The following is a 21,287-nucleotide window of genomic DNA, read 5'->3' on the forward strand; positions in this document are numbered from 1 at the left end:
ACACACTTTCACCCTCTTTGTTTTGAAAGCCCTAAAAAATATTGGTTTGCAAAATATCGCGTTTTCTCTCTTAGTGCTCCTACCAATCCGCATTTTTTTTGCTTTCCACTACTCCTTTGGCCTCTCTCGTACACCCTGCTTGTCATACACTATATTTAAACATTATATGCAAGCCGGATTGTCGGTAAATCTGAAGCTCACACACCCCTAAATCTTACTGACCAAGCTATACCCCTTGAGATACTTGGCCCAGAAGAAGCCCAACCCAAAAGATCAAGGCCGACAGCTTCTTGTTAAAGAAAGATAAACGCTTCTGCAATCAGAACTCAACTACCTGCATCTTCCTATGTGCATATGTACATATGGAGACCTCAAGACGAATACGAAACTCGCCAGAGTTAGAGCTTTGGAGTACTAGATACGCTAACCTTCATTCCCTTGGTGCTTTTACCTGGGGGGCACGGGGGGGGGGTGCGAGGTATCATGGTCAAAGAGTGAGCACCTCCGGGTAGTGAAAGCCATTCTCTGGAACTCACCTAGCCTATGCATAAGGCCGCCAGAGTACCACACATTATCCAAGGCTGCCTAGTCGGCTACCGTAGAGAAGCCACTATACTCTGGCCAGACAAGGGCATATTGAACTACACACAAATTAATAACGAGACTCCTCAATTATGAAACACAATTGTTAAGCATTTTATTGTAAGAAATGGAGCTAAAGAGTGTTAATTTATATCTGTTCGTTTAAATTCACTATAAAAAGTTGAGTAAAATGTATATCGATATCCATAGCAGCAGATTTTATTTCATAGAAAAAAAAACCCAGTTTATTACAAAAAAAAAAATTATCGGTAGCTCCTCTCTGCACAATATCCATTACACCCGTACCCGAGAGCAACTAGAACTTTACATTCTGTGCTAAGTGACCGAGGTGGCTTCTGGGTGGGATACTCATTCTTTTATAAAGTGCTATATCATAACCTACCGCATTTGATGACATGCTGATTTGACAAGGAGGATAAGACCTTCTCCCCAAAATATGTATTCTTAATACCATTGAGGCTGTTTGATAATAGCCGCGCCTGGAGCAGAATTTCGCTCTAAGCATGTCCAATGCATCACAACAACGAGCTCCAAACTAGGCAGAACAGGTCTGTGATTGTTGAATGCATTTGAGATAAGTTTGACCGCCACTTTTTCACATTGTTCTGAACCTCTGCACTAGTCAATGAAGATTAAAAAGTGAACGTCGCCCTAGGAGGCGGAATAAAGAATGTTGTAGTGCTGTCTTCTGAAGAGCATATACACCTGCGTATTTGCTTCCTCTGGAAACCTGTGGTGGTTTACAGGAGTGTCCGCATCGTCAACGTATTCCACTTGTAGAGGTATAGACAGGGCTTGCGTCAGAGCGACGATCTGCGGATGGTCACATTCCATGGCCATGGGCTGCACTTCCTGAAAATGTAAGTTCAGGAAAAAAAACAATTTAGGGAGCAGGATGCACTCACTATGGCCGTTTGCGTATTTTGTAATTGTAAAACAGTGTAATTGTTTATATAAAGAAAACCATACAAAATTTCTCAAAAGACAAAACAGGAATAACGCATTTCATTTAAATTACACAAGGTGTTCAGAATTATAAAATACCCTCCCTTTCCCCTTGCAAGCTGCCATTAATCATAGTTTGGGTAAAAAGCGATTTTAAAACTTAACAGCCTACATTTAAATCCTAAATCTTAGAATCCATCAAAATAAAAGCAGACGCCCAATAGATGCACAACTTAGAAATTGTATAAAGTTTTAAAACACTGACCGGGTTTATTAACAACAAATCAAACATGCAGTAGTCTTTTCTGAAATACGTCTAAACTTTAGGGTTTTAATGTGCCTACAAGCTATAGTTGTAATACTTTTTGGGGCTCTTAGCAAATATATAGCCACTTTTGCACATATAAACTCTTCCATTGTATATTTTGTGTGCATATTTATCAGTTAAATAAATATGGAAATATAAAATGTTACAACTTAATTTATTCACTCACAAAATATATATGGATAAATACCAGAAAGGTGGCCAAAAAACAAATCTGGATAAATAAATATTTTATAAAACTGGGAGCCTTAATCATAAGCAATTTCAAGGCACCCACAGAAATAGCTGGGCCTCACTTACATCACACGGCATATATAGTGTTTAAAAACTCCGAAACTTGTACCTAAATCAAGGACCTGCTGACTTATTTCAGGCTGTACTTTCTTAATGACTCACTGGAAAGTGAGGAGATATTCCAGAATGGTGTAAATTCTGAAATGTACTAGAGCCCACTGACACACATCTAACCAGCCAGAAAACATTGACTAAAACTGGGAACAAGCACAAACAAATACGTCATTAAAGGTCAGTCACAAGAACTGTTTCCACAATATGCTATCATAAAGGATTTCATTCGGTAAGTCATCGATGGCAGGGCGATAAGCACTTGACTCGAGAAGATCCTGCACGGCGGACCTCGTTGGTAGAAAAAGACGCCACTTAACTCTTCAGCGACCAGCATACAATAAATATAAACAAAATATGCTATGGATACCTGTGATCCTAGGGCATCTTCTATGAAAAACTAATGGAATTTAATCTTTCCACTGCTTACCTAACAGGCACAAAAGAACTCTTCTGCATAGAACATATCATCAATTGTTTTATAGTCATTGGGCGCATATGTTGATTGCTCCATGATAATACTAATAACGCAATTTCTAAAGCACGTAGCTACCTCGTGCGAGGTGTCCCAGCGCTATGTACAGGTCTGCAAGCCTACATGCAACTATTAAACCCCCCATGAATCCTGAACGAAAGAACCAGGTTTTGAGTTTTTTCCTAAAAAAGATCTTCCGATTGAGCCTGATAAACCATCAGGGGCAAAGCATTCCAGAGTGTTGGAGCCTAATAGCTAAAAAAACGACCATTTGTGCGCCCTTTCTTTACCTTGGGAACAGTCGCCAACATCTCCTCTACTGATCTTAGATTTCTCGATGGTACATATGGTCTAACCAAAGATTGAATGTAATGTGGCCCTTTGTTCGCCAACGCTTTGTGACAATAACACACAGCTTTGAAAGAGGATCTCTACTTCACCGGAACCAATGCAGCTTCTTAAGCGTGGTTGCGAAGAGCACAAATGCTTGATTTCAAGAACTCGAGAGCCACACCAAGGGGCCAGAACCTAGGAGGCACCACTTGGGGTTCTGGAACGTGCTAAAGACAAGTTCAGGAGCTGTTGTGGAGCCTTTTATGTCTCTGAGGCTCAGATCAGGAGGCCAGCACACTAGCCCTTCGAGGCAATGTGGGGTGCTGGATTCAAGATGTAGTTAGAGGTCCAGTTCTTCTTTCCCAGACAAGCGGGCAGCAGGTATCACAGCAGTCCCTTGTAGAGCAGCAGTCCAGCAGACTGGCAATCCTTGGAGCAGTCCAGCAGTTCTTCTTCCTCTTGGCAGAGTTTCCACCGGTCTAGAAGTGTACTGATGTGGTGCCATCTGAGGTCCTTCTTTTATACACAGTAGTACCTTTGAAGTGGGGAGAAGCTTCTAGAGGCATGCCTTTGAATTGCACAGATACCCTGCCTTCCCTATTCTGGGTCCAGACTACATACAGGGGGTATGTAGCCCTTGTGGAGATAAGACACAGCCTATTCAAGTATAGGTGGGGCTGTTCCCAGCTCATCCCTCCCATCCTGCCAGTGATGGCCCATTCAGTCCCACCATTGTATCTGGCGATCTAGGAGAAATACACATAGCCCACTGTCACCCACACCCAATCATGTGACCCAGAGACAGGATGCAGGCACCAAATGGCTAGAGAAAAAAAATGTCACTTTCTAAATGTCTCATTTTCAGAATTGCAATTTAAATCAGTCTTCACCGTTTGTTAGGATTTTAAATTAGGATTCCAGAGACACCAAGCATGAACTAGCTATCTCTTCCCACTTGGAAATTACACTTATAAAATGTAAAATGCCAATGTTATCCTATGGGAGAGACAGGCCTTGCAGTTGTGAAAACAAATTTGAGAATTTTGGTCTACCAGGAAATGTAAAAATCTAAAGAACATGTACAACTTTTTAAATATACTCCACCCCACCCTTGGAGCTGTCCAAGGCCTATCTTAGGGGTGACTTATATGGATCAAAAAGAAAGGGTTGGGCCAAAAGGTTTAGTTTGCCACATTGACATGGCAGTTTAAACTGCACATACAGACTCTGCAATGGCAGGCCTGAGACACGTTTAAAGGGTACTAAAGTGGGTGGCACAATCAGTGATACAGGCCCACTAATAGCATTTCATTTACAGGCCCTGGGAATATGTAGTGCACTTTAATAGGGACTTATAAGTAAATTAAATATGCCAATTGGACATAAGCCAATGTTACCATGATATAAGGAGATAGCACAAGCACTTTAGCACTGGTTAGCAGTAGTAAAGTGCACAGAGTCCTATGGCCAACAAAAATGAATAAAGCATAAAGTGGAGGGCAGCAGCAAAAAGTGTGGGGATAACCCTACAGAAAGAGTCATGTCCAACTCTGTGTATCTGTAAGGGCAGGCTAAAGAGGTTTGGCTGGTTGGATTGTGGGGGCTGAGCTTGGCCGCGGGGGCATTGGGCACAATGGCCTCTACAGCGGAACTGTTGGGTACTCTGCCGGGGCTGGATGGGATGGCATGCAGAGGTATTACTAAAAGGTTTCTGGATCTAGTCTGATGTCTGGGAAATATTCAAAAGGCGAGGAATCTGTGGCTAGAAGTCTAGAGCAAAAAGCATCAGTTCGTATCATGTAGTGCTGTAGATTCACACACTATGACACCTACTGTTGGGCTTGGACATTTGCAGGTTGTTTTACTTTGAAGAAGTCTTTCGGGTCACAAGGTATATTGTGACTCCTCCCTTAGTTGGAAATGCACATAGGCACAATCTTCATGTTAGACTATTTTCACACATTGTGCATGTGTGGTATGGGATAGGAAGTGAATACAGTATAGTGCACATGTGGATTGTGAAAAGGGGATTCATTAAGAAAGAAGAGATATCTGTAATTAGAGCCACATGCTGTAGGGGCATAGAATGTGTGCATGTGAATTGCAGCTCTACACACAATAAAAAGATGCTTACAAGGTAAGTAACATTTCCGGTTAGCAGCATGTGTTGCTGTAGATACACATGCTCTGCATAGACTGTAAAGCAGTACCCTTCCATTAGAGATGACTAGCGTGTGGATGATGTAGATGTCTGGAATAAGGTCCTTAGGACCATCTGGCCAACCATTGACCTACTGTTGGGCTAGGATATCCACACAATATTATTAGTGAATGTGTATGGGGTTGACCAGGTAGTTGCCTTCCATATGTCAGCAACAGTGATATTTCCCAGGATGACTATAGTTGCAGCCTTTTTACACGTAGAGTGCTCCTCAGTGTTAGAAGGAGGGTTCTGTTGGCTTTATGATAGCAAGTTTGAATGCACTTGCCTATCCATCTGGTAACGCCTGCTTTAGTTATAGGCTGACCCTCATGAGGTTTGCAAGAGTCAGAAATAGATTTGCAGACAGGTTTGGCTCTGTTGATGTAGTATGTAGGAGCACGTTTAACATCTGACGATCGGAGAGTTCTCTCTGCTTCTGTTTCTGGTAGGGCAAACAAGACTAGGATCTCAATGGAAAGGAAGGACCAACTTAGGGAGGAGTTTAGGGTTAGTGCTGAGCACTACTCTATCTTTGTGAACCTGAATGAGGGGTTCCTGAAGTGTGAGGGCTTGCAGCTCACATATGCATCTAAGCAAGTTGATTGCATAGAGGAACACCACTTTCTAGAAAAGCAGAGGGCAAGAGTGTAAGGGTTCGAAGGGGAACCCATAAATCTGGTGAGGACTATGTTAAAGTTCCACACTGGAACGGGGGGAACCCTGGGAGGGATAACCCTTTTGAGGACTTCGTTAAAGGCTTTAATCACTGTAATGCAGAAGAGGGGGGAATGTTCTCTGTTTGTATGTAAGATGCAATGGCTGCTAGGTGGAGCTGTTTCAGGTATAGGCTAAGCCTAATTTTTGGAGCTGAAGCAGGTAGCAGATGATGTTCTGAACTACAGACTTTATGGAGACCAGGTGCTTAAGAATGCAATAAAAATCAAATATTTTACACCTTGCTATGGAGACAGGCCTATGTGGTTGGCCTGTGGGATTCTTGTAGGATGTTCATGCACTCCTGTGGGAGGCAAAAGTAGCCAAACTCTAGGACCTCGGGAGCCAGATTGCTTGTATGAGTTGTTTGATGCCTGGGTGCCTGATCAGACCCTGGTTCTAGGTGAGACGTTCTGGCCTGTTGGGGAGCTTTTTATGTGGACTGACTGACATCTCAAGAGTTCAAAGAGCCAGGGCTATCTGGACCAGGTGGAGGCTACGAGAATGAGGGTCAGGGATGTTTGCTGCATCTTCTGCACCACAAAGGGATGGCGCAGGAAAGGTGGAAAATCATAAGCAAATATAATTGACTAGTTATACTATAGAGCATTGGACATGAACTGCGCATGTGGTTACCTATGGGCAAAGCCTGTGCATTTTGTATTCTCTGGAGTTGCAAAGAGGTTTATGTGTGGAGTACTCCAAGACTGGAAGTAGTAAAGCAAGACTTGCGAGTGAAGTTCCCACTCATGGACTTGATGCATCCTGCTGAGCAAGTCCCCTAGGTCGCTGTCCATCCCCAGGAGGAGCACTGCTATCAAGTGGGTGCAGTGACACAGTGCCCAATGCTAAATGGTCTGCGCCAGCAGGGAGAGGGGAGAGACTGAAGTACTTGATGTGGTGAACCTGTTGGTGAGAGGTCCACACTCCATGTACTGTGGTCTGATTGAGATTAGCTCCCCACTCATCTTGAGAAGCATCTGTGGTATGGTGACTTGTGGAATAAGGCCTTGAAATGGCATGCCATGCAACAAACTTGCCGTTCTATCACTGCAGAGAGTAATGTACGCTGGCCTTTACCAACATTAGGTAATTCATCTGACCCGCTGATTAAGATCATCATGCCGAGAGGCACTGCTGCAGTGGGCGCATGTGTAGCCGCGCCAGGGGTACAATGGCATACATGAGGTCATCATGCCCAGGAGGTGCATTACAGTTCTGGATGCAGAAACCCACTGAGGGCTAGGGCATGCTTTGCCCATGACCGAATTGAGTACTGCCCCTAAGAAAGGTTGGCTCTGAAAGGGCTGTAGGTAGGATTTTGTGGCAGTTATTGTGAAAACAAGGCTAAGGAAGTGAGATGGTAGCCTGGGTATGTGCTAGGCATTGTTGTCTGCTTGCACTCTTGATCAGTCAGTCATCGAGGTAGGGGAAGGCATGGATGCCTCTCCTCCTTAAGTGGGCAGTGGCCCCTGCCAGGCACTTGGTGAAGAAGGGAATGGTAATGCTGATTGGTACTTTGAACTGGTAATGATGGCCATTTACCATGAAGGGCAGGTAGTCTTGGTGGATGAGATGAATGAGGATGTGGAAGCAGGCATCCTTGAGTTCTAGTGTCTCCATGAAGTCACCTTGTTGCAGCAGGGGTTGACATCCTGCAGTGTGACTATGTGGAAGTGTTCATAAAGGATGTACCAGTTGAGAAACCTGTGATCCAAATAGGTCTGCAAGAGCTGTTCTTCTTGTGGGATGAGGAAGTACAGGGAGTTAACCTCCTTGTTCTGCTCATGGGGGCACTGGGTCAATCCACCTTTATGAAGGAGCATTTTGACCTCTTCCTCTACCAAGCTGAGTGTGCGCCTGCGGGTGCGATGTTGGGTGCGGCTGTGAAAAGTTCTAGGCAGTAGCCGTGGCGGGCCACTGTGAGGACCCATTTGTCTGATGTGATTTTCTGCCACCGAGGGAGGAAATCCTGTAGCCTGCCCGACTGGTGTTGTGTGATTGGGGAAAGGTGCGGAGGTCACTGTTTGGAGGTGGAGGTCCTTTTACTAGAACCTCTTTTGCCCTGCCCCTGTTGCCTTTGTAGGCACCCCTGGTATTTCCCCCATGGTGACTGCTGCTGGAAAGTGTGCTGTTGCTTCTGGTAGAAGGGAATAGGTTCTAGGAAAGGGGCCTCCGAAAGGAGCCAATAGGGGTTGAAGTCTGAAGGGCACCCATGACCTTGGCAGTGTCCGTTGCCTCTTAATTCTTTCCAGAATCTGATCACCTGCGGTCCAAAGAGGTGTTCGCCATCGAAAGGCAGGTTAAGCAGATGCTACTGTACCTTGGGTTTAAAACCTGCGATGCGGTGGCATACATGGGGTATGATCAGAACTCTAGAGTTAAACCCACTGTGTCAGCTGAGTCTGGGCAGTAGTGGATAGTGGCAATGGAAATGGTATTTCCTTTCACCACCAACTCTTCCCCTCTTCTCTTACACTCATCTGGAAAATGCTTGATGAGCTCTTGCATCACATTCCAATGTGCTCTATCGTACTGGGGAAAGCAGATGGCAGAGTTGGTAACCATCCAATGGGAGGTACCCTTTTACCAGCAGTGTTGAGCTTCTTTCCCTCCTTGTAAGGCCGGAGGAACATCGCCTGTGACTTGAGCATTGGCACGCTTACATGCGGTATGGACCATCAGAGAGTCAGCAGGGACACAACCCACTGATGTAAGGTGGCCATTGGGGAAGGGTTTGTACTTCTTCTCCACCCATGGAGTGAGCACCCTTGCCTTGACCGGTTGCTTGATGGTGTCTGTGGTGAGCTCCAGCATACCCTTCAACATAGGAAGGAACTGGATTATCCTCTGGGACTTGGACAGTGTTCCCCAACAATACTGAGTGTCTTGTTTGGGGCTTGCTCCTGCACACTCTGATGCACCCACTGTCTCTTCTGTCAGTACCTAAGACTCTTCTTCAAATGGAAGGCAAGGAAAGCATTGCACGTGGGGTCCTCATTTTTTTTTTTTATCATATGTTTTTATTAAGTTTTCAAACACAATTACAGAAATTCGGTACACTTACATATGAGTTCCTTTGGTGAAACAGCATTATATGGCGCATATGATAGGGACACGTTTGGGTGGCAACATGGAAACTCCACCCCGTTGTACGGAACCCCTTATAAAGTACAGATCTTAAGCATTGGTATGTACGGCCCATTATTCCCATATATGAGCACGCCAGGATATCCCGTTGAGTCCCTCAGCCGAATCCATATCCACTGTCAAGAAACAATAATGAAACAAACATATAAAACCTCAACCACCTCAAAATTAGACCAGCTCCTTTGTTTATATCACCGTCTCCGCCCCGTATATTCCCCCTCTCCCCTGGTGGTGTGCAGTGAGTGAGCTACGGCACATAGTCATGTGTTTAGATGCGTATTCCCACATCGCCCAATCTAGGTGTAAGTCATGCGTGGAACCCTACGAGGTCACTCTGACGGATAACCTGTTGGCGTCAACCCCCCCCTTACCTGCTCATCCCTCCCATCTCCCTCCTCGACATGTCTGAGCGCCTGAAGTAGCTCCTCCCACTGCGTGGCTATGGACATCTTCCTCAACCCTAGTGTCTCCTCCCGTCTGATGGCAGTCCCCTCCGCACCGGCCCATGCAGCAAGTGAGTGCCTTCATGCTTGTGGATGAGGAGGATCCTGCGCCTTCCACCTCCTGGTTATGAGGCGCTTTGCGACCGCGAGCCCTAAATCCAGAAACCTAGACGTCACCTTAGTTGTCTGCGTCCTGCGAAAGTGATGCAGTAGGTAGACCACCCAGTCAAAAGATATATCCCGTCCCGTTATAGTGTGCAAGGAGTCATGAATTGTACGCCAATAGGAGTGTAGTTTACAACAGCCCCACAGCATGTGTATGAGATCAGCCCCCGATGCAGCGCACCTAGGACACCTTGCGTCCGCATGATGGAAATAGCTGTTAAGAATGACGAATAGTTGTATCTGTCGGAGGTGCCTATTTCTAGGTATACGCACCGGGCCTTTCAATATACGTTCCCAGTCTTTATCTGTCAGCTGCCTCCCCAGATCCACTTCCCATTTGTGTCTGAGCGGCTCCAGGGTAATCGCCGCGTGTGTCCTCAACGACGCTGCAAACCATCGAATCAGACGGCAGCCTTGTCCCATGACATGTAAGTACTGTATAGTAAGGTGCTGGGCTCCGCGGCCATGTCTCCCCACCTAGCAACCAAAGTCCTAACTAAGGAGTGATAAGTCAGGAATTGTCCCGGTGGTAGTCCCCCCTCCTCCACAAGCAAGTCACACGAAAGGAGCACTCCGTCCCGGCACAGATCTCCTAGGGTCTGAATATCTGCCTATCGCCACTGTGTGAGCGCGAGGGAGGTAAGCGGTCCCGTCCCACTGGGGGTGCCCTCTAATGGCAGCGCTGGCGCATATGGGAGCACGTGCCGAGTAAGGAATAGGCTCCTGCGGAAACAGCGATACGCCACAGCAAGAAGGAGCGGGCTGGGACTACACTCCTGGAGGCTGGGTGGAAGAGCACCAACAACTGCTCAAGTGAGTACGGCGGGCTCACGGACGCAGTATCCTTGCGACCCCTATCCGCGAACCAACGAGCTATCCATTGCAGCTGGGCCGCTAGGTAATAATGCTCGAAACAGGGTACGGCCAAACCTCCTTGGTCCGTAGGGAGGTAGAGTTTCTTGAGCGACATCCTGTGCCGGCTATTCCCCCAGATGAAGTCCCTAAGAAGTTGTGACAGCTTAGTGAAGAAGGCTGGTGGGACGTAAAGAGGTAGGTTAGCAAAATAGTATAGAAGCCGTGGGAGGATCACCATTTTGGACAGCGCCACTCTACCCGTGACCGTGAGCGTCAGCACGTTCCAGAAGTGTACCTGGGATTTAATGGCCGTGAAGGCCTTACCCAAATTGCCATCTAGGAGGTCCGCCGGTTGACAGTAAATGCGGAGTCCCAGATACCTGAAGGTTTGCACGTGGTGTCCTCATGGTTGGGGAGAAGCCCGATGGCTGAAAAAAGCAATCTAATTAGAAGGTGGTGGTCATGCCCATTGTGAAGTAAGAGAGAAGTCGCTATATACCTCATAACTTGGACGACTTCTTCAAAGAAAAACAACTTGCAAACATCTGAGAAAAACACTAGAAGGTAGGAATATGCAGAGCATGTGAATATACACCAACACATGCTACAAAAACATGACTGTTTTAAGTCAGTGCTGATACTGGGTAGTACACATGCAAAGACAGATTTATGACTTTAAGAATTAGGCCTACAGTAATTAACAATAGTTTACTCTAAAATGCCCTTACTAATGGCTGAACCTTTTGAGGCTTCTTGTTAGCAATGCTGCTTTCCTGTTAATCTACACAGTTGAACCATATTTAAATTTCAGAGTCAATGGATTTACAAATACCAGGGGCCTTGGACTTGCAGTAGGCATACATTGTTCATTTGCCATTCAAACCTTGTACCACGTCAAAGCTAACTTTTGGCTCAAGAATTGTTTCTTCTGTAAGTTTTAATATCAAGGTATTTGTTGATGGATATGATTCTCTACTCTAACTCAGTTTTGCTTCTCCGTCCAGGAGAGCCAAATCCCTGTAATTAGCAGGACTATTGAAATATATTTTGTTGTGAATTGGCTGCAGTAGACTGCTCACTAAAATTCAGCAGCTTCAATAATCCAGTTCAAATGCATTCATGCCTTGCAACAATGGGGGCGCAGCTTCCTTTATTAAACGAGCCAAGATGTGGGTGGAGAATTCAAATTAAGCGAGACCAAAAGTAGTTATATCAGAAACTGCATTCGATGGTGGGCCAAGAAGGCAATCCATACCTGTTTAGGTCTGGCTTCACGGCACAACTGCTTGCAATATGCATTTTTATCAATTCATTAAAACATATATATCTATATATATGGGCTTTGGCTCCACTGAGAGGAATATTACTCTTGCAGCTCATTTTATTGAGTGTCTGGTATATCATTCTGCAGTCTTGGAAGTGTCTCCATTAGAATACATGGAGCACTATTTTACATGGAGCACTATTTTACATCTGAAAAGTACACTCAACTGCCTAGATGCATTCAACAGGAAAAGGAATATCTTTTTGCTACCGTTTTGCCAGCCTTAGCAAAGCCAATACAGCAGGATTTAATGTAACAGCATTTGTGCACACAATACATGTAAACAGATTTGTGAATGTCTGTGTTTAAATGCGTTGGAACCTTAAAGACAGACCTTTTGGTTCTGCCAATCCTTGTTTTGAAACAGAGGGCCTTCAGATGCATAATTAACGGATTTGAATTGTACTGGGAATGGAATGACACTGTCTGCGTCACGTCCTTCTGGAGTTGTATGCCCAGTTTATATATACACAAACAATGATATAAAGCAGTCCCAGAATAGGGGTGTGCAACATTTGTGTCATTTGTTTTTGGCTAATTACATGAAATCTCAGGAAATTTACACGAAATTCCACTTAAAAAGCAAACTGCAAATATGACATTTAGTGCTATATTCTAGTGTGAAATGTGTCCTTGGGTCTTATGCGAGGACCCATATGGTGTTAAAAAAATAGCTTAAAAAACACAAGTACTTCCGATGACAACTACTCATGTTCTGGTCATTCACATTGTTAGTGCTCACAAATTTTGCCATGAACGCAATTCATGAAATTACGGAGAACTGTGGATCCCCTAGAACAGGTAGAGCCTAATATCATCTGACCTGGAAAGGGGAAATAACATACCTGGTTAGTATCAAAACACTTTTCATTCCAGTCCCACTAACTCTTAATCACAAACCTGAGCACAAAAATCTTTGATGTCAAATCCGTCTTCCATAAATTGTTGAAAAAACTCTGAGTGGTTTTTAAGGACTGCTGCAGTCAGAAGGCGAAGGTATTGGACAATGCTATCCGAGCAGCTCTCATCGTTGAATGCTTTGAGGAGGTCAGAAATCGAGCCATCAGTCTCCACCGATTCAATCACACTGAAAAACTAAGAACAGTGTTTTTTGTGAAAAACACAATACTTGTTGCCTGCAAAAAGCTTTGAAAAGGAAGACTCAAAATTCAATTTTTTAAGATGTTTTCAGAATTTAAAACGCATACGTCAATGGTGGTGGAAGTAACCTCTTTTTCTCAAGCACACCACTCGCAATGTTCTCTCAACCGAGTGGGTGAAAAACAAAGTACAAGCAATCGCATAAAGTGGAAATCAATTGGTTTATTAAGTAGGTCATTCATAATAACCTATGAACAGGAGGATAATGGGTTGTCTTAATTTAGTATTTTAAGTGGTTATCAACTGATTGCAAGCCAGACAGTAAGATAGTAATTTATACAGCAACTAAGTCTCAAGTCTATCAGTCTTGAGGAGGTGGGGATGGAAGCAGCCCTTTATAATCAGGAGCAGCATCAAGAGAATGTCTCCTCCGGCTACCAGCATACGTTTCTAATTCAAATAGACAGTGTGACCAACTGGGGCGCGAACTGGCAAAGGTACTGGCTCATCTTCATGTTCCGAAAAATCATCAACTGCAAACAGTGGTTTATTTTGTCAATTCTTGTATTACCGTTCTTTTTCTTGTTTTCTTCTACTAGATATAGTGAGAGTGAAAAGAAGCATGCTAGCAGTGTATCTAGAGTGTCTCCATTTCAGTGATGAATGTAGCTCCTTACTAAAATCCTTGTTCATTCCTTTAGGTGTCATATCAATCAACCAGATACAAAGCAAATCTTCATTACACAGAACTTTTTTCTTTCTCATTAAAGTCCTAATTATATGAGGGAGACCGGAAACCGTACATGCAGCTTTAGAAATTTACATTTTCTGTTCCACCCATTTAGTGATATATGTATATACACACCCATCCTCTCAACTTTCTGTTTTGGGGTACCTAAGCTATATTGCCAATGATCAACTACTCTGACTACACAGGCCAATCGTAGAGAAAGAAAGTATGGAAGGGCTGTGACAAGGAAGAGTAGCAATGGTTGCAATAAAGGTTAGTGTTAAGAAACTACCTTATCGTCCTTCATCACAGTCATTACTATATGTTAAAATGCAAGAGCAGCCACTGGACTTCAAAGAACATTAGCATAAACAGTAAACAAGATATCATTAGAAAATGTGACCTCTCTTTGTTGATTGAATTAAGATAAGAGACAGAATTATAGAACTATGGACCAGATGTACAAATTATTTTTCAAATCGGGCCATTTACGAACTGAAAAATGTTTTTTAAATGTACAGATTGCAAAATGCAATTACCGAATTCCGGTCGCAAAACAGTAGTACTTTACCACCAGTTTTAAACTGGTGGTAGCCCGTTCGCAAAAGGGGAAAGGTCCGTAGGAGACCCCATACTCTTTGAGAATGATAAAACAAAAAAAAATTTTAAGAGCAGGCAGTGGTCCTATGGACTACTGCCTACTCTTAAAAAATGTACCAGCAAAGTTTCCTTTATTCTTTTTAAACGCAAACCCATTTTCCTTTAAGGAAAATGGGCAGCATTTAAAAAAAGATTGCTTTATCTCCCTGTACAGAAGAGATGCCCAGTCAAGCTGCTGACCTGCACACAAAGGCTCTACACAACCAAGGACCTGCATACATTAACCACCGTCTGAACTTCCACCAGTCATCGAGAAGACTACGCTCTGCCTCCCTTTTACTTGCCCATACTCCCGCATCTACCAAAGCAGTAGTGGAGGACGTGCCTTCTCTCACACCGCAGCAAAGACCTGGAACAGCCTCCTCACGCACTTCTGGACCACAACTTCACTTACGGAATACCGAATGGCCCTCAAGACCTGGCTGTTTGGATAAGACTCTGGGACCCGCAAGTGCCTAGATACTCTATCGCGTGATTAGCTGTGCTTTATAAATCCTGATTGATTGATAAAAGCAATCACAGACATAGTGGTCTGCTGACCCCAGCAGGCCACCATCCCTGTAATGGCTAAGATTTCTAGTCGGTCGAAAATTCCTATCTACTGCATTAATATGCACGAGGTAGGTCGATTTGTGATCCACTAGGAATCACTTATGAAACTCAAAGGAGTTTCATACATTAGGAATACCGATTTCCTAATTGCAATTCGGAGAGAATCGCAATTAGGAAATCGTTATTCCTAATGTTTGCACATCTTGCCCTAGATTTTCATTCAATGCAGTTTGCACATAGCAAGTTTATAAGGATGTAAAAAAATGAATGTGGGCGCTGAGGTGGCAGCATACCAATTACCATTTACAAAGACCTCTTGAAGTTTAGTCGTAGAATGCAATCCTGCCTCTTGTGAAACAGCCCTCTACTGATGGACGGAATACATCACCAACCTTTAAATAAATATGGTAATAGTACAGTGGATCTAATTTATCACTGCTGGTGAGAACAATTTCCAATTTAAACTACCTTTGGACAGCGAAGGGCTTACCAGATAGTCATCTTATTGGGCTCGTAGTGAAAATGGATGCTTTATTGGTCTTCTGATTCTTCACATAAAACACAGCCATGCAGCCAACACGTTTCGCTCATACATCAGAAGCTTCATCAAGGCTTATGTGTTGAGAATGATATCCAAATACATTTGTTCTGTATTACTTTTAATGTAGCCTCTCCATTTTATGATGTATATGAGAACGATGTCCTACTCTTCCAAGCCATATCAAACAAAATCAGAAAATGCCAATCCCAAGCAAGAAAAACATCCATACAATTGACACAGGTTCTAAGAACTCAAACTACATCCAAATTATATAACAGTTCCTTCTACTGAGCTATGGGATGCTATAAACAAAGAAAAAATCACAATGCCCAAATTGAGATGAATAAGAAAATGTGGCATGGCCATGTAGGTGGCCGTGAGACTCTGGCCCTGTGAAGGTCCGGAAAAAGTGACCTCTCTTTGGGGTCTTACGTCAGGGCATTTCTTAATTTGGAGGTCTGTTCCGTGGCATGTAACAAGCGGAGCGCAGCCCACTGTCAGATACCTAAGCTGGTCACAGAAGAGAAACAACTACCAGCCTGGAACTCTCACGCTCTCCTTTCACCTGAAAATGGTCATGCTTGCAAAGAGGTACTAAATGTAGGAGCCAAAGGAGTGGAAGTCGGAGCGGGAAGACAGAGCTGCCGTGAAGCGAGAGTGAAAGTGGTGGAAATCTTGGAGTGAAGAGGAGAGTCCCTCTGAGGATTACATCGGAGGACCACCTATATATAGGAGCACTTCCCAAATTGCCAATCGCTTGGAAAACACCAGAATGAGGGGGCAAAACAAACTTTTTGGACTCAGAAGAGGTACGCAGTAAACCTCAAAATGATAAGAAAACAGTGGTATATCGCACTTTTGAGGACTATGGTTCCCACAGTTATAGCTCAAACTAAGCTGAATTGGTATAGAGGACAGACAAAAGCAGCTTTTCCCTGAATGCTATTGGAGAATTCACTATGGCCAGGAATCTAGGTATTGCCCCACCAGGGTGGTGAGAGGATTCCGATAAGTATGACACTATCAAGTGTGTGAGGATTCCTTTTCCAGCTAGGAGACCTAGTTTTCAGTTCCTCCAAAGTCTGGAGAGGTGTACTGGATCAATTAAATCCGAAGCATAGAGTACACCACTTAGTTTTCTCTTAAGCAGCCAACGTACCCTTTTTGTGTTTATGGCAAAACTGATGCAATAAAGAAATCCAGTCTTACACGGATATCTTTCCAACTTGCTTACTCTCTACATTGTATACATCTACTTCCCACTTTTTCACTAGAAAAACAATGGATTAGGATCAATACCCAAACTTGTTTGTGAGCACCACAGATATTGCTCTTTTTTAAGGAAGTCTGGATGTTGTTGAGAAAGGCCTGACTCTTGGTTGCCCTTTGTAGGTCAAGCCTAGCGGCAGCGCGCATGCACTGCTCGCTCTGCAAAACTGCTGTAGTAGAGTATGGGAGAGAAGCTGCACCCACTCTCCTCCCTTATTTTTCATTGACTTGTGTCAATGTCCTTCGTAAATGCTGCCTTCGAATTCGTTAATAGGCTTGTTAGTCCTTCCTTAGGATGGCCTTGTCTTCATTTGTACCCTTCCATGGCAACTGGCCCCTTTTCTTCGGTTGTTTCACGGGACCTGTTATTAAGTCTGTAAGCACTATTTACTTTATTGAGTTTCTCTTACTGCATGCCAGACATGCGCTGCTTCAGCTGAAACCGCTTGTGTTTTTTTAAGCAGCACGACCGCCCCCGTAACACGGACGCCTACTTTTAATCACTTTAACCCGGCATGTCTGTTTCAGCCTACCTCCCTTCCCCAAGTCAAATGGATTTAGAAATGATTAGCGAATTAAGTCATGTGAATTCTAGGTAGCACATAATCCTGTGCTAATGGACTGAAGCTGACAACAGCACATCTGTGTTACATGTCATCTGTACTAAAGCCACCTGACGGGTTGTTTTCAAAAGCCTGTTTTATTAACAACACCACCCCCACCACCAATACCACCACCATCAATACCACCACCTCCAACAATACCACCACCACCAATACCACCACCACCACCAATACTACCACCACCAACACCACTACCACCAATACCAACACCACCACCAACATAACCACCACCAATACCACCACAAATACCAATACCACTGCCAATGCCAATACCACCACCAATACCACCGACACCAATACCACCAATACTACCAATACCACCATGTTGGACTTGGCCCTTTTGGCAGTTTCACCCCGAAACTTTTTGCATTCTCCTAGCCTTTTTCTGTAACCTGGTGTTGGTGATTTTAGGCCTCTGAGCACTTTAGCACTGTGGTCCAGTGTAAAGTGTGTGCGCTCTCTGTGTATGTGTGGGGCGAGTGGCCTGCCCTCCCATAGGAATGCATTGGGGATGAGTGTGTCCATGGTAATTCCTGGTAAGAGAGGAGTGCAGGGTCGAGTTTAGTATGTGCGAACTCGTGAGAATAAATGCAGCGCAATGGTGTGCACAGATTTATGGTGACTGGTGGATAAATGCCACTTTTAGAAGTTGGCATTTCTGTGTACTGTGTGTATGCCTGCCTGATGTGAATTGCATGTCTGGCTTGTGATTGACAGGTGTGGGTGGCTCCAGGAGACGGGGAGTCTGGCCAGTGGTGAATAGAGAGATCTGCATGCAGATGGGAGGGAGGAGTTGCACCTGGGACCCAAATAGGACTGTGGCTTCCCTCTACAATGCTGGCTCTGCCCTCTGTGGTGCGTCTGATCCCTGATCCCCCACCTGACAAAGGAGAGAGGAGCTGAGCAAAACAAAGTGCTCCAAAGCTCCCCTAAACCAGTTCTGACTGGTATCCCCAAGCCCTGTGCTGTGACACAATGGGAAAGGTAGATTAAATATAGGGGCTGTGACCCCCATGAAAATGTGCTGTTCTTGTGCCAGAATCCTGCTGAGGCGTGCTGCTGCTGGGGCCCAGGGGAGGCTGCCATGAGGGATGCCTCCCTGGGCCCTGCATTGCCCCTAGATGCCTAAAAGGACTTTTGGGACCTTCTGCTCCTTTTTCATCCCCCCCCAGGACTTGCCGGCATCTTGCGCTCTGGGAGCGCTTTAATTTTCCCTGTCACTAAGGAGGAACAAGAGATCTCCGCAGCGTCGCGCTGCTTGGAGAGAGAGATAGAGGGAAACCCCAGATTAGGGATTCCACCGTGATTCCTGAGAGCGGGTGCCCACCCCGCGATACTACCGCTATGGCCATTTACTTTATTTTGACTGCGGGTTCCCACCCCGCTTTCTGAAGGTGCCTTGCGGGTGCCCACCCCGCTCTTATGCCGCAAGTGCCTTTACCTAAGACGGGAGCCTATCCCGTATTGCCCGCAGAAGAGTAGTTGCCGGGCCGCTGCCGATCGCGACCCGGAAGTAGAGAAAGTAGAGAGGTGGGCGGGGCCGGTGCCTAATGCGCGTCCGGAGCCTCGCGGGCTCCCATTCAAAGTCCCGGTCCCAAGAGAGAGGGGACCGGGGGAAGCGAGGGAGAGGGAGAACAGGAGCCCAACCTGCCTCCCGGAGCACCAAAGAGAAGTCCCGGGTCCCAGGAGGGGGCCCGGGTGCAGAGGAGACTGAGAAGAAGAGCGAAGTCCTGGTGAGTAGGGCCGATCTCTGGCGGGAAGCCGCATGTGTGGTGCGAAGTCCCTGTGGCGGCTTGGGGGCATTAAGTGTTTAAAGCATCCGTCCGCTCCTTAGAGGGGGCAGATCTGTTTGAAAAGAGCCCCAGAGGGCCACCGTTCTTGGGGGCAAGTTCTGTTTTGCGCATGTTCATTTTGAGAGCCTGAGTGCTCCAACGCTTGGGGGCAGTTTTTGCAATGGCTAAGAGAGCCCCCGTGGGCCCCAGAGTCAAGGGGGCAGATCGAGGCGCATTGTCGGCGCCTGGGTGGTCCCGCAAGAGAGCGGTCCACCCCAACGAAGAGGGCATGTTTTATTGTTCAAAAGCCCCAGAGCAGGGCTCAGGCAATTTTTCCCCTCTGCCCCGCCTGATAGGGGCAGCGGCCACGTTTGGCGCAGAATAATTCAGGAGTCCCTGCGAGGGACAGAAGAGGCACAGAGGTGCCAGGCCTTCACAATTCTTCACAGCTGCCCAGCAAGTAGTGGGCAGCTGCATCGTTTAGGCTACAGTGCTTTGGGGGGCATGTCTTTTGAAGTTAGGAGTGAGATGCACTCCTTTGCCCCATATCTTCACAGCTGCGCAGCACTTAGTGCCAGCTGCACCGTTTAGGTTTGCACAATGGCGCAATTGGATTCCGCTGTCCTGGCAGCGTGCCCTGACTCTTGGGACATAGGGCATTTGAGCCCCTTTTTGAGATGGCCAGTTGGCCAGGGGGCACTGTTAGGATTGTAGGGCACCAGGCCCTAATGTAATTTATGCCTCTATTATGGTTTTTCTTAGGAGACTATGTGATTTATGTGGTGCTAGGAAATGTGTTTCATGTAGTATGATTTACGCACCCTGTTTTATACCTCTAAATGTGGTTTTTATAATGGGGTTGTTTTGTATATGATGGTTTATGCTAGTGAGATTATGTTCCACTGTGATTTATGCCCCTAATGTGAGTCATGCTTAGGAGGTTAGGGTCTAATGCGTTTAGACTTATGAGAAGATTGCATAATGTGTTTATGCTGCTGAGGTTGGCGCAGAATGTAATACGCGCCTAATGTGATACTGTGCATAATGTAGTTTATGTTACAGGCTGATGCTGAGTACAGTGGTTACCAGTAGTTACTGGTTGTGTTCTATATTTATGATAAGTTCTACATCTACTAAGTTCACTTTGTGATGGTTCTGACAGTGGTCCAGTTGGCCCTGTCAGGTGTAAATAATCCCTTGTAAATATAATCTAGTGCCAGGTGGCACCGTGTATAATGTGTTTACTATTCTAATGTGTTATGATAATACAAAGGCTATTTTTATATATAACCTTGTGTGGAGTTCCTTTTGTGGTGTGCCTGGGATGTTGTTGCTGTGTGCGTGCACAAACGCTTTACACATTGCCACCGGGATAAGCCTGACTGCTCGTGCCAAGCTACCAAGGGGGTGAGCAGGGGTGATTTTTGGCGTGTAACTCCTATGCCCTGACTAGAGTGGTGGTCTGTGCCTTGTTTTGTCGCAAGCCTTAGCCAACCAGAGATCCCATTTCTAACACACCACCAATACCACCACCACCACCAATACTACCACGCCCAGCAATACCACCACCACCAATACCAACACCACCAATACCACCACCACCACCAATACCACCACTCATACCACCACCATCAATACCACCACCACCACCACCACTAATACCCCCACTAATACCACCACCATGAATACCACCACCACCAATACCACCACCACCATGAATACCACCACCACCAATACCACTGACACGAATACCACCAATACTACCAATACCACCACCAATACCACCAACACCAATACCACCATGCCCACCAATACCAACACCACCACCACCACCAATACCACAACCACCAATACCACCACCAATACCACCACCAATACAAATACCACCACCACCAGCAATACTACCAATACCAATAACACCGCCAATACTACCACCACCACCAATACCACTACTACAACTAATACCACCAATACCACAACTAATACCACCACCACCAATACCATCAATACCACCACCACCCCCAATACCACCAATACCACCACTAATCCCACCACTAATATCACCACCACCAATACCATCACCACTACCACTACCAATGCCACCAATACCACCACCACAACTAATACCACCACCAACAATACCACCACCAACCCCAATA

The 21,287-nt window shown here is 45.4% G+C and overlaps 1 protein-coding gene across 1 annotated transcript in view; it reads right to left on the reverse strand.

Moving 5' to 3' along the window:
- Positions 1-672: 672 nt before the first annotated feature.
- OTUB2 (OTU deubiquitinase, ubiquitin aldehyde binding 2) overlaps positions 673-21,287 on the reverse strand; it is a 105,585-nt gene continuing 84,970 nt past the window's right edge. Inside the window, exons 5-6 of the mRNA XM_085626474.1 lie at positions 12,781-12,975; positions 673-1,455 (exon numbers count right to left, since the gene is read on the reverse strand). Coding sequence (XP_085482600.1) covers positions 1,255-1,455; positions 12,781-12,975 — 396 coding nt within the window. The 3' untranslated portion in view covers positions 673-1,254. The remainder of the gene's footprint in view (positions 1,456-12,780; positions 12,976-21,287) is intronic.

The sequence above is a fragment of the Triturus cristatus genome, chromosome 9 (assembly GCF_964204655.1).
Source record: "Triturus cristatus chromosome 9, aTriCri1.1, whole genome shotgun sequence".
NCBI lineage: Eukaryota > Metazoa > Chordata > Amphibia > Caudata > Salamandridae > Triturus > Triturus cristatus.